Source organism: Ziziphus jujuba, chromosome 7, assembly GCF_031755915.1.
Source record: "Ziziphus jujuba cultivar Dongzao chromosome 7, ASM3175591v1".
In the NCBI taxonomy this organism is placed as follows: domain Eukaryota; kingdom Viridiplantae; phylum Streptophyta; class Magnoliopsida; order Rosales; family Rhamnaceae; genus Ziziphus; species Ziziphus jujuba.
The window spans coordinates 26462971-26477649 of NC_083385.1; the positions used below are offsets into that span (position 1 = coordinate 26462971).

Consider the following 14679-nt stretch of genomic DNA (forward strand, 5'->3'; position numbering starts at 1 on the left):
TATATATTTATATACATGAAATCAAGTAACCTCATCCTCAGACATGCATATAGTTTTGACAGCAATGGGTTTACCAACTCCCTCTAACAGAAATTAATGAACTTCCCATTTCCTCTAATCCTTCATAAACTGCATGCAAACAAAATACTTCTAAACTTATACATGTTCATAAATAATATTATATAATGTATTTTTTTTTTTTATCAATTTCAGTGGAATTTACTTCATCAGAGAGATTTTCAATACTATAAGCTATATATATACATATATATACGCATCCTATTTTCCCATTTTCATGCCCTTCATATAGCACAGAGAAAGAGATAGACAGATAGAATTGGCAAATGGCATTTTTGACAATTTGCTATCTCATCAGTGACTTTTGAGTGTGTGTCTATGCATACGTATGCTGAGATATATAATTCTCCATATCGTGTGAATACAACAAAAGTGACTTGCCATCCATAACCCTCATGACCAAACACTCCATTTATATATCATTTTTCCTTTCTCTTTCCCTTCAAATACTTATAAGCTAGCTTGTTGGTTTTCTTCTTGGCTACCAAACCTGCAATTACTTAATCTTTTTTATTGCTCTCTAATTAAGATCGAGATGGGAAAATCTGCAAGTAATAGCAGTACTACTGATTTTGGAAGAAATTGCTATAGAGGTCACTGGAGGCCTGCGGAGGACGACAAACTCCGGCAACTCGTGGAACGGTATGGCCCCCAAAACTGGAATTTCATTGCCGAACACCTAGATGGAAGATCAGGTAAAGAAAAAAAAAAAGTAGATTTAATTATATTATATATTATAGATATATAGTGAAACTATTAATTGCTGAAGTTTTAAGAAATGTGCTTTTCAAGAGGGTTTGTTTGATATGTAGGGAAAAGTTGCAGATTGAGATGGTACAACCAACTGGATCCAAATATTAATAAAAAGCCATTCACAGAAGAAGAGGAAGAGAAGCTTCTTTCAGCTCATAAAATTTATGGTAACAAATGGGCTTGCATTGCCAAGTATTTCCATGGCAGAACTGATAATGCTGTCAAGAACCATTACCATGTTGTTATGGCACGAAGGAGAAGAGAGAGGTTCACTGTTTATCACCCTCAAAACCCTACTAGTAGTAGTGCCCAAGATGATGGTCCTTGCATCCGACGGCCCGGATTAGGGCTCCTCACTTTCCAATCCAATAATCATCCGGCCATCAAAATGGGAATTTTCGGAACCTTGCCTTCTTTGAGATCATCTACGGATTCAACTTGGAGTTTAAGTGATTCTTTGACAACCCTCGCAAACGATTCCAGAAGTACTCGCCTTGATCATCATCATATTCTTAATCATGGTGATCAAGGAGGAAGAATTAATTTTGGCCGTACTAGTACTCCATTTGAATTCTTGAATACTAATTCTGGCAAAGTTTGTGAAAGCTATCATCATCATCTTGAGACCACAGCCAAGGACAAGTTCCAGAAATGGGGAATCAAATTACAAGAAGATCAGCAGAAAGAGGTGGCCTTCATAGACTTTCTTGGTGTGGGAATGATTTCTTAGAGTATATATTTATTTTAGAAAATCTTGTCTGATCTACTTTGATATATATATATATATATATATCTATATATACCTAGGTTTGTTCTTATATGTTTTTTAATTCTCTACAATATTTCTTAGATCTATAGTCTAGTAATCTAGAATAGGACAGTTTAGTTTGATTTTACCTATTTTAATTAAAGTGGCAGATTGAAGGGTTTAGTTTTTCTTATATTGATATTTTCACCATTAGAACAGAAAATTCTAGTTCTCTACATCATATACAATAGTACTCTTATAGTGCTTGGTGTCTGAATTTTTGTGATCATCTGTTTGCCTGCTGACTTTGTTTTGTTTGCCATGAAAAATTTATAATGAAAATAATATTTTGAACCCGAATTGTTTATTATCTTCAATAAAAAGAGCCTCTTGGCATGTTACAAACAAATAATTAATTATTATAAGAACATTCACAGCTTTAATATCTCTTTCATTGTATTTTCCACCATCAAAACTATGAGAATTGATGAAATTGAAAGCATGTATAGTGAGATCCTCATAATGCCTCATATATAGATTTTTTTCCTAGTAATATTAACCAAATTTAATTATGACTCTATTTTTATAGATTGTTATAATGATGAAATTACAGAAAAGAAACTATGTCCATAATTCAGGTTGTAAAATATATATATATATATATAAATATGTATGTACATATATACATATACTATATATTCAAGTAGGTTTCCAAATAGTTTTATTATAAGCACCAGAATAGCTGTACATGTTTATATATAGGACCCTATAACTTTGCTATCCTTGCTGCAAGTCTGTAATCTGCAATTTTTGCGTTCGAAGAAAAGAAATGGCAAATTAATCCAGCTATATAAATATAAAGCTGTGTGTAGAAAAACATTTCACTAGTGTCAAAGGATATTCAGATAAATTAAACTAGTTAATAATACAGCATACATGTTTCAAAGTTTATAAAATAACAATTTAAAATAATTCAAAAAATTATTGGAGATTGTTTGATTATATATATTAAAAAAAATTGTAAGAATTTGTAGATCATTTCAACAATAAATTATTTATGATAATTGTTTGTCTCATGCATATAAATGTACAAACACCATCATGGATATTGCAATATCATGTGTACGTGTTGATTTAAATTTCTAAATATATACTCGTAGGTATAATATATATATATATATATATGTGTGTGTGTGTGTGTGTGTGTGTGTGTGTGTTTATATAATTTGATAAATTTGTTTTCCATATAACTATCTCAGCTTTATAATGTGAGAGACGGCCTAAGGGTTGACATATCGAAAATAGATTTTAGCTAATTTCAAATCATTAATCCAGATATGATGATCATTATATACATATTATATTTATATTTATATGCATGCACACACACACACACACAATCGATGCACATGACTACACACATAAACATGTGTGTGTATTTTTACACACATTTGTAATGCTTTTGTTTAATGAAGTTTGATGTTTCTTTAAAAAGAAGAAGAAGAAGAAGATGACGACGACGATGATGATGATCATGCAGAAATTAGAGCAATATATGAGATGATTAATTCATTTATGATTTAATTTTCAGTGATTGTTTCTTCTTGCTTTTAGTACTCCTTTTCTCACATTTATTTATAAGTGATAGTATCATACTAAAAAATTATGATAAAAAATTACAAGTGAATGTCAACATTAATATAAGAAAAAAAATGTGAAAATTAATTAATTATATTATCAGGAAGTGTGATAAATTATTAAGAAAGACATAATTAAAGAGCACTATCCACTCTAAGGTTCAATCAATGCAAAACTTTTTCTTTTTTCCCTAATTAAAGTTGCCCAAAAATATTTAGTAGTACAAGTATGCCAATAGTAAAATATACATGCCAATGCATGCATATTAGTAGGGTTACAAGAAAAAATAAAATAAAATTAAAATTAAAAACTTGCTAGCGTATGACACTACAAGTTTGTGAGTGTCCTTATGCACATATTGTTAATTTTCATACATTAGATATATATATTTGTGCATGCCATGAAGTGGTTGTACATATATATTAGGTATTTATTGGAAAAAAAAAAAGAATATAAAAAAAGTAGCTTGAATATTTATTAAAGTCATATGGCAATGAAAATCAGTAAATCGTTTTAATAGTCATTTGGTTTCTATTAAAGTTGGTTGCAAAATTGCAATCCGAAATTTATTTTGAGAAACTATAGTTTACCATACACTTGAACTTGTAAGAGGTGAATTATGGGTTACTTTAACATCCTTTTCATCTGTGACTAAAAAGACATATCATTTGAAACCCAAATATATATGAAGAATCGAAATCTCCTGAATGTGCAGTAACAGGATTGAACCTAGGACCCGTTCACAGAACAGTTTCCCATACAACTTTATCAAAAACCAAATAAGCATATTCCGTTATATTTCTGGACTAAATTTTAAAGTACCTATTGCACGTTTCGTGATATCGTAAGTATATTGACCAGTTTTACTCTTATAATGTGTAACTCTCTCTCTCTCTCTCTCTATATATATATATATATATATTTAATATCAAATATTTTTTTACTAATTGTTGGATCACATCAAAGGATAGGATTTAAAATTTAAAAATGATAAAATATAGATATAGTGGCATATTAAAATTTTATTTAGATAAAATAAATCTTATCAAAATGTAATAATTAATAAATGTAATTTTAAACTTTAGTTTTTGATATGATTTTAAGAGCTGAAAAAAATTTCAATATAAAACATTTAGTTTGAGTTTAGTTTTATATATATATATATATATATTACTTTTTCCTTTTTTTTTTTTTAAAGAAAAACAATACTCTCTCACTTGTACTATATTAATTAATTTTTTAGTAAATTTATAAAATTATCTTTTAAAATGACTCGTCGTAGATAGACTATGACACTACAGAATTTGCCATAATAAAACAAGAACAGCATAATCTAACTGAAATTTTTTCATTTATGATTTTGTCTAATAAAAAACCATTACGTGACAATTTTATAACTTACACATTAGTATTCGATCATAGAATTGGATGATATCAAAAAAAAAAAAAAAAAATCGTAACAGAAATTAATTAATTTATAATTAGAAATGTGTAGGGAAAAAATATTCCAATTAAAATAGATTCCAATAAACGGAGATGAAACTATTAAATTGGTTCAAACATGGACAACAAACTTGATATATAGGTTCCATGCAAAATGAAATATCGTGAAAAATCATAAGTAGTAGCCCATTGATAAAGCCTTTCCTCTTACAATTATTTTGAATTTGAATTTTGTAGTCTAATATAATAATAATAATAATAATAATAATAATAATATCGTATAAAAATTAGTTAAAAATCATTATTGATTCAATTACTTATTTTTGTCTGCTTTCTAAATAATTCAATTATATATAAATGAACCAAGTTCCATAAAATTTTCATTTCTTAAAAAGGAAGCTGTAATAAAAGGTAAATAATTTTTTAATGCTTAATTTTAGTATATATATATATATATATCTATGTATATATAATTAATTAATGCCTATCAAATTTTAGAAGACCATTTTACTTGTTTTCGCGTAAAATAAAATTTTGATTTTTACTTATAATTTGATATTACATTTTTTTTTTCATATAGAATTTGGCTGGTTAAACATATTTTCTTCTGGTAAAATAATGGAGTTACATGTACAAATAAATAATACTATTATATTCCAGGTTGTTTTGGCAGGGAGACATGAAGCACAGGTTTTGAATTCCCAAAAGTGGGACCAAAACGCAAGCTTACCACACAAACTCAAAAATGTTCCAAATCAGAAGGAAAGAGTGCAAAGCAAATAAAGGTTGCCAATAAGGAGTGAGGCAATCTCACCTTATCCACACTCCCACCACAATCTTTCATTACATTTCATGATCATCACAACAAATCCTTATCAAATATCCATACCACATAACCCCTTCTCTGTTTCAGCTTTGTTTTTGTAAATTTAGTAACAAAGAGCTTATACCAAAAACACCAAATTATCAAACAAATGGCAACCATGAACTCTGCTGTTTTGGCTTGTAACTATGCCATCTCAGGCCCCGCCTTATCGGACCTCACCGGGAAGGCCTCTCCCGTTTCAGCAGCTCCAGCTGTAAACGGTCAGAAGCTGCCTGTGATCAGGGCTCAGCAGCCTAAAATCACTTCCGACTCCAAAGAGTCCGGGCGGAGGGCTGCACTTCTTTGCCTTGCAGCCACCCTTTTCACCACTGCTGCTGCCTCCAACTCTTCTTCTGCCAATGCTGGAGTCATTGACGATTACCTTGAAAAGAGCAAAGCGAACAAGGTAACTAGGTTTGTTTTATTCTTACCAGGAATATATTCTAGTATAATCCTTGATCTCACAGGAGAGGCTGTGCATTTTATTAGCGGTAATGTTAGATGGCGATTCATTTTTAAAGATAGATATTTATCTCATGAAAATTATAGTTTTGATAGAGATTTTTTGGGGGGTTTAGGAATTGAATGACCAGAAGAGATTGGCAACAAGTGGTGCAAACTTTGCAAGAGCATACACTGTGGAATTTGGAAGTTGCAAGTTCCCTGAGAACTTCACTGGCTGTCAAGATCTTGCAAAGCAAAAGGTAACCATTTTTCATGTTTTGAGATTTTCTATACAGTTTCTGAAGGAAATTAGTTTCCATCTTCTTTTACTGTTTTGATTCATTTTTTTCGCTTTTTTTGGTGGGGATGCAGAAAGTTCCATTTATCTCTGATGATTTGGATTTGGAGTGCAAAGGTAAGGACAAATACAAGTGTGGTTCTAATGTATTCTGGAAATGGTGAGAAAATGGAGGCAAACTTTTTCTCCTTTAACAAACCCCATTTACTCTCTCCTCCAACATGTACTTAAATTCTTATGAAGAATCTTTATATCCTTTTGTTTTGTAATTTTCTCTTCCTATTTCTTTTCAATTACCTTTTTTTTTTTCATAAATATTTAGAGCTAGCCTAATAATAATTAATGGGCACTGCAAGAACTAAGAGATACTCGATGCCTCATTATTTCTTGGGAAAATTTGGTATTTTATTCACCTAGAATATTAATTGATGGAGACCAATTGCAAACACAACGTTTTAATGTGGTTCTAGTTTATACTAGTTCTCCAATGGTTAATTCAATTGAACTAATCAATAGAGCATTATTCTCTTTATTGCGCAAAATATAATTTCAGTTGCTATCAGCAACATGTTGACTGCAAATTTCAAACTCTATCAATACAAAAAGGTTTATTACAATGTCTAACGAGCGCCACACAAAATTCCTTTTCAAGATCAAGTGGCACTTCAAACTCAACAAGGAACAGAATACAAGCAGTATCGCTAATCACTAATTTGAACTTCATCAATGTCTATTCTTGTGGAAATTTTCAATTTACAGCTATGTTAATGCCTCTATACAAGTTCATATCTCTCTTCTGGTTTGGGTTTGGTAAACCTTTATCCATACTGAGGTTTCGCGTATCACCAATTATCAAAAAATATTCAATCAAAATGAACTCTTAACAGCAGATGAACCGGTAATTGCATTCAATATGCATAAGAGAACTGTTTCTATTTAGCAAAACAGTGGGTTGAGATGCTTACAGGAGCGAGATTCCAAAGCTCCTTTGACAAGCCATCTTTGTAGTTCACTAGCTTCAGCCCATTCAATCATGCACTCATCCACTATTCTGTTTCAAGCTCAAATCCAAGCCGCACAGAGCAGACCCTGCTGCTGCATCGACCAATTTTTGAAAAGCTTAATCCCAAGATTTCTAAATTAACATTTTCAAATCATCCAAAGAAGTTGGGGGGTTACGAACACCGGGACAAAAAGTCATCGTTCTGCAACTGCGGACAGGGCGCTGGAAATACCTCACTAGTAAAACCTGAAACAAATTCACAATGCCACGCCGTAGATGGGGCTAAGCCAAGAACTGTAACATTTTTAAAGCAAATCTCTTCAAATGATGCACCCTCAATGCCCTGCAATACAGGGGCTCTAGTTGAATTTAAGCTAAGTACGTTGCTTATAAAAATACCCTTCACCCTAGGAACAGCTTTGGCATCCCATCCTTCATCAGGGTGGTCATTAGAGCCTCTGCTGAACTTTATTGGGATCTTGACTCTCTCCATTTTAATGTTGCTTATACTAATATTTGCTATGTAACCACCCCTACCCTTATCAGATTTTATGCGAATCCCAGCTGCTGAATCCCAAACATGCATATCCTCAATAGTAATATTTGAAATCCCTCCAGACATCTCACTTCCTATTCCAACTCCAGAGCAGGTTGGAGTAGTGCCTGAAACTTTTCTTACTATGATGTTTGAGCTTGGACGGGCAATGCTGATCCCATATTGATCCCATCCACTCTTCACTGCTACAAGGTCATCCCCACTTTCAATGTAACAGTCTTCAATGCAGACATTGATGCTTGAATCTGAAATGCCATATAATTGTTCTTCTATTTAGTTAGCATTTACTCAAACATAAGAAACTATGTTAAGTTAATGGAGCAATGTGAAACAGCATACCTGGATCTATGCCATCAGTATTTGGGGCTTTAAGGGGAGCCAAAATCGTCATGTCTTTGATAACAACGTTGCTGAAACCAATTAAGAACTAATTAGGAGTACTTGAGGGAAACAAGAAGGACCGGAAAATTAATAGCAAAATCCATCATTGCATATTTTAAAGTAACTTTCTTAATACACACCAAAAAACTAGAAATACATATATATAATATATATTATATGTATAACTCTTATCTAGCACCTGATTACATGCAGAACATTTATGTATGTGTGTGTGTATATATATATATATATATTTATTTTTCTCTTTTTAAGCCATTTTTTACTTTCATTTCTTGAGAAACAAAAATCTTCTTCACAGCTATTTTGGATTAAATAAAAAATCCTAACTATTGTCTGCTTATATCACCCAGAGGCAAAATCATAAAGTTAACATACAGATACACATGTATATATATATAAAATAAAATTTAAATAAAAATTAATAAATAAATAATAAGAACAGGGGATCCCATACCTAGAGTAAACTGGATGGATAGTCCAAAAGGGAGAATTAAGGAAGGTGAGGTTGGAGATTAGGATGTTTTTGGAGTTCATTATTTCAAGAAGATGACCTCTGGTGTATTCCAATGTTCTATTCCACCAAAGTTCCCACCACATTTTCCCTTGACCATCAACTGTACCATTCTTTCCTGTAAGGTCATGAAATTTTAATCAACCACTTCCAGTCTTCCGCTACTACTCTTTAACGGAACCATCATAGTAGGTTTGGAAAATACACAAATTCTAAGTTTAAATTTGCAACAAAGTCCATTTATGGACCTAACACCTACCAAATTAAATTAAATTAAGAACTACTATTAATAAATGGACCCAACACCTAGCCAATCATAAGACAACCTCCTTGGAAATTTATACATTCAAATTGATATGAGAATCTATCAAATAGTAATAATAAAAATGGTGGCAATGTGGCATTAATTGGCTGTCCAATCTCATAATAATGACCTTAGACAAGATTATGGAAAGATGGTTTGCTCAAATAAAAAACAGCCAAATTGTATTGTTTAATAATAACTTACTTGTCTCAATCCATGACATGGAAGAAATAATTCTGGTTAGTTCAAACTTTTAGTCACCAGTCGTGACAACTCAAATTTGTTTTTTGCTTTTTGCATTCAAAATGAAATAAGGTGCATTTTCACTTTCTACATTTTACTTTGGTGAGATATACTATCTAGGATAAATCATTTTAACCGACATTACAAATAAAGGTGACAAAAAAGGGAAAATAAATAAAAATAAAAAATTTCCACGCAGGCCACAAGTATTGGTACCTGTAATGACAACATTTACGAGACCATCACCATGAATAAGGCTTATATGTCTTCCTCCTAGTCTTTCTCTCCCTCGTCCATACGAAGGCAATGGCTCAATAATAGGCCATTCCTTTGGGTCCTATAATTTACAACACAACATATTAAAATCAAACCGAACCATGAATCAAGATGATCATGACAATAATAATAAAAATGCATCAAATTAAGCAGGCTTGAAATTCTTTAAAACATCTAAGGAAAACTTAGTTTATATATATATATATATATATTTTTTTTTTTTCAAAATAAAAAATACCATTTGCTCCTACTCTCTTGCATCATTTTTTGTTTTTTTTTGGGTTGCTAGAATACTCTCTTGCATCATTACCCCTAGTTTAAATATTACCAAAAACAATAAAAAAAAATACCCCTAGTTTGAAATTACACGTGAAATTACCTGTTTTTTTAACTTGTACTTTATTACTGTTTTTCTAAAACAAGAATGAAAAATATACACACACCCGAGTTGGACATAATGGAAATACTAATGGGAGTAGCACATTAATGAATTCAAGAAATACCATATACACAAACCCTACTCCAACGGCCTTTTAATCACAACAGTATTTAAAAAAAGAAAAAAAAAGAAAAAAAAAAGAAAAGAAAAAGTAAGAGGCAATGAGAACAAGAAATAGTGGGATCTTGCAGTTTAATGAAAATGTACTTGGTGGGACCCTTTTAAATGATGCTTATGCCAACTTTCTCATTCCTTTTCCTTCAAAGAAAATATTTTTTTTCCAGAAAAGATCAAAACCCAAAAAAACTATTTTCAAAAAAATGCTTAAAAATAAGAAAGCATTGGCAAATTAGCATGAAAACCCGTGATCTCGATCCTAATGAGTATCTGCACTCTTATCCATAGAAATCCTTTTTTTTTTTTCTTTTCTTGGATTCAATTTTTAACCTTTTTCAGCATAACCTATAAAGTAAACCATTTCTTTAGCTCCAAAACATATATAATTCAAATCCAACTACCAAAAACGAAAAATAAAATAAAAAAGCATATATATATATATATATAGATATATAGTTCGAATCCGATGACTCATATTTCCACAATTCTTTCTATTTGGTATTTAGTTTCCACAAAAAGAAAAATAAATAAATAAACTTCATAGATCATGACATTATTTTTCAAAATTGAAACATAAATAAAGTTATTTTTGAAATTATATATTAAATTAATATAAAAATTTTAGTTACTCAAAAAATAAATTAATTAATTAAAACAAAATGGGAAAACAAAAGATGGCCGTACCTGGGAGCCCAAAATTACAGCGCCGTGTTCGAGGTAAAGCGTGAAATTACTGGTGAGGTTAAAACTGCCTGTGAGCCACCTTCCTCTGGGAACGTTAAGCTGGGACCCACCTAGTTGGCCGAAACGCTGCATGTAGCGTATCGCCTTCCGAAACGTTTCGGTGTTCGACGTTTTTCCGTCTCCAACCCCGCCGAAATCCGTTATCGACATGACCACCCTCCTCTTCTGCCCCGGACCGTCGCTGAAGAACCCGGAACAGCTTCTCGGATCCTCCGAACCCCTTTCCGACCCACCCGGATGGGGCGGCGGCCTCCAACCCGATACCACCCATCTAGGAATCACCGCCTTCGTCGTGAACTGTATCGACACAACCGCCATCAGCGTAAGGAAAAGAAGCATAACTGCCCATGATGGTCTAATAAAGTTAGCGCCGATGGTACCAAAAATGGGTTTTTCAGAATCCATTTTTCTTTTCTTGTTTTGTTTTATTTCATATACGTGACGTATTTCCAAAAAAAATTAACAAAAAAAATATTGTATCGAAAAGAAGAAGAATGGAACAGTGCACAATGCGCACACAGGAATTTGGCAGCGTGAAAGACGAATATGGTGGGGTTTCTTTTGCTTCTTTGTTTAGTTTCTTTTGGGACGTGAAGGTGAGCAATGCGCGTACGGCGTGTTCGAGCCTTGTGGGTTTGGATTTCTCTCTGTCTCTCTCTCTCTCTCGGTGGGGTCCGATTCGGAAAGCTCAAGAAAATATCGATCCGATTTGTTGGGTAGTGGAGGTGAAATTCCAGTACGGTCATAACCATTTCCATACGACTTTGTGGCTGTTTAGTTTATCCATATCGTGAAGTCGAAACGACGCGAATGGGGCAACTTCGGTTACTCTTGTACACGTGGCGCGATATTATTCACTGTCTGAATTGTAAAATCCGTCAACTTGCCACAGAGGATGATTTCGGAATTTTTTTTTAACGATTTTCTTTCTTTTTAATCTAATTTTTCGGTGATGAGTGGTGGCGTGGACCGTGGAGACAAGATTTTTTGGGGGGAGGGATTTTGGTGTTGTTTACATTTAGGAAGGTTGCATAAGGAACCGCTATTCACGGGGGTTTCAAATTATCATTTTTTTTTTTAACCTTTTGTTTTTTGTTCATAATACGTAGGCAATGCTACAATAGTCAACTTTCCCATGTGATACGTGGTTCTTTTTCAGCTTTCTTGAAAGTAGAATTTTTTTATTTTTTTATGTTGTCTTATTGTTATTTAATAAATGATATTTTATTTTTAATTGAAAGTGATTTTCTTTGCTAATATAGTTAGTTTTTAATTTATTTTTTTTTTATTTTTTATTTGTAATTTGTTTATATCAAATATTAATTAATCATGATAGTTTTAGTTTGTTAAATATTTTAAATAATTTAAAACTTATGTTAAAAAAAAAAAAAAAGCAGCAAAATTGTATTTGCAAATTTATGTTATTTTTTTTTTTCCTTAACTTTAAATGTAACTTAAACACTTCAAAAACTTTAACTACTACTACCTAACAATTGAGATAAACAAATTATAAATAATAACAATTAGATAGAGAATAATAAAAATTAAAAACTAACCATGTTACACATATTTTGGGATAAATCAAGTACCTATTAAAACATGCATGTACATGTAAGACACATATACACCACATATTAATGCATACAGAATACTTAAATAAACACATATTTACGCATATCACTATAGGTACTCGTACCCAGGTCTAGCTCCCACATTCAATGGAGTTATCTGTCTCGATTTCTTTTTATTGGTAGTATTTCTTTAAATTCTCCAAATGCCAAGGATGGTTGATTTTTCTCTCCTTTTAACGTATGGAGCTTGTAAGTTCTAGCAACACAATGGTTGTAATTTCATATAACCATTTCCACTCGGCTTAAGGGCTTCTAAACTTGCCTCCGAGCCACATGTGAGGGATAACAATGTTTCTCCAATGGTTGCCTCCGAGCCACATGTGAGGGATAACAATGTTTCTCCAAAGATTTTTTGCGGTTGCCCGATATGCCAACAACACTAGTGGTGGTTCTTCCACCTCATTTCCTTTAGCTACATTAAGCTTGGTCTTCAAATTGTCTTAGATTATTTTGTTTGTTGCCTCCACTTGTATGTTGGATTGGAAGTTGCTTGTCAAGGAGCACTTGTTTTGTATCCTTAATTTTTTGGCAAAATACGTGAAATTTCCTTTATCAAATTGTCTTCCATTATTTATTATCAGCGTGAAGTATTCCAAATCTGCATATTATGTTCTTCCATACAAAGGTAATAGGATTATTCTTTGTAATTTTGTCCATTAATTCGGCTTACTATGGCAAATTTTGTTTGCCCTTTTGCTAGCATGAGTGCACCAATTATATCCACTCCCCAAAAAGCAAATGGCCATGGTGAGTATATGGAAGTTAAGAGCTTGGAGACCTTCTAGGTATATTAGCATGTTGTTGACATTTAATACACCTTTGCGAAAAGGCTTTGGCATCGCTGCACATCATGGGCCAATAATATCCTTAAAGTAGGACTTTCTTGGCCAGTGAATCTCCAGCAGCATAATTTCCGCATACTACCTCATATATAAATATATATATATATATAGATATATATATATATATATATATTAATGTATATTCAACCTCCTCCTTGTCCAAACATCTCAAATATGGGGTAGTGTACCACCGTTTATATAAAATACCTTCCATCAAGCAATAGTTTGCAGCTTGAAATCTTAACCGTTTCACTTTATTCTTATCATTAGGCAGAGTGTCATGCTGACGTAGAGAGTCAAAAATGAGGAATCACCAAGGAATAGATCTCAGGTTCTCAACCTGTCCAGGCCTCACTCTGGTCCAATTCCAAAACCATTGGAGAGAAAGGAAACTCAATTTTCTATTTTTCCAAAATAAAGGTCTCTGCCCTTCATACAAGAAATAAGCTGCTTGATACCAGCTTCTTTGGATATTCCATTTCACCATGCAGGGTGTAACCAAGATAACCACATCAGCAAAAGAAAACAACAATAAATAGCCACATAAGCAAAGGAAACAAGAGAAAATAAAACTTATTGTTTTGACATAGCAAAAGAGTCATTCAACTATTTCCTAAAGCTGTATTTATTGTAGCTGCATCTGCATCATTCCCTCCCATTGTGAGAAAGCTCGACTACGAGCGAGGAAGAGGAAGAACAAGCAACAGCATTAGTCGAATGATAGTCAAAGAGGTCTCCAACATAAAAAGTGTTAGAAATATGTAGATGTGAAGGGAGCTCAAGTTGGCAGGCATTATTCCTAAATTTTTTCAGAATTTGACTGGGGCCAATCTTTTTAGCTTGAAGTTTGTTGTAGGTGCTAATAGGGAACCTTTCTTTCCGAAGGTGGACCATGACAAGATCATGGGATGGGGAACTGATACTTTGTAGTTATTTTGTTGATAGTGCTGCTGTCAATACACATCCTCCATTCGCCCTTCTTTTTGGGAACAATAAGAGCTGGCACGGCACAAAGGCTTAGGCTCTCTCGGATGAGGTTCTTCTTTAGCAAGTCCTCAACCATTTGTTGTAATATTTAAGCTTCTTTTTGCAGCATTTGGTAGTGAGAAAGATTAGGAAGCTTGGCTTCGGGTAGCAGGTCAATAGCATGCTGGATGTCTCTCGTGGGAGGTAGGGAATTCGATAACTCACTTGGACAAATTCCAGAAAATTCTTCAAAGAGTTGCTGAATTGGTTATGGAAGTTGAAAACTTGTAGTGGTTTAAGCTGTGAATGTTTTGCTTGTAGTTCAAAGTGCTTCCCAAAGATTGTTAAACGGACAAGACCTTTGTTTGAAAGTGGGTC

General features: G+C 32.8%; 3 protein-coding genes across 3 annotated transcripts; 2 read left to right on the forward strand and 1 right to left on the reverse strand.

Annotated features, from left to right (window-relative positions):
* Positions 1–473: 473 nt before the first annotated feature.
* LOC107425670 (transcription factor MYB52) lies at positions 474–1852 on the forward strand. The gene is made up of 2 exons (XM_016035688.4): positions 474–773; positions 891–1852. Exons 1-2 carry the CDS (start codon positions 614–616, stop codon positions 1559–1561), a joined length of 831 nt encoding a protein of 276 aa, XP_015891174.2. The 5' UTR covers positions 474–613; the 3' UTR covers positions 1562–1852.
* A 3636-nt stretch (positions 1853–5488) lies between these two features.
* LOC107425674 (photosystem I reaction center subunit N, chloroplastic) lies at positions 5489–6536 on the forward strand. Its single transcript, XM_016035691.4, has 3 exons — positions 5489–5931; positions 6104–6229; positions 6342–6536. The coding sequence occupies exons 1-3, from the start codon at positions 5635–5637 to the stop codon at positions 6429–6431; spliced, it is 513 nt and encodes a 170-aa protein (XP_015891177.1). The 5' UTR covers positions 5489–5634; the 3' UTR covers positions 6432–6536.
* Positions 6537–6837: 301 nt separating this feature from the next.
* LOC107425673 (probable polygalacturonase) lies at positions 6838–11510 on the reverse strand. The gene is made up of 5 exons (XM_016035690.4): positions 10803–11510; positions 9503–9623; positions 8683–8857; positions 8166–8236; positions 6838–8071 (listed from the first exon to the last, which is right to left on the reverse strand). The coding sequence occupies exons 1-5, from the start codon at positions 11265–11267 to the stop codon at positions 7443–7445; spliced, it is 1461 nt and encodes a 486-aa protein (XP_015891176.3). The 5' UTR covers positions 11268–11510; the 3' UTR covers positions 6838–7442.
* Positions 11511–14679: the final 3169 nt, after the last annotated feature.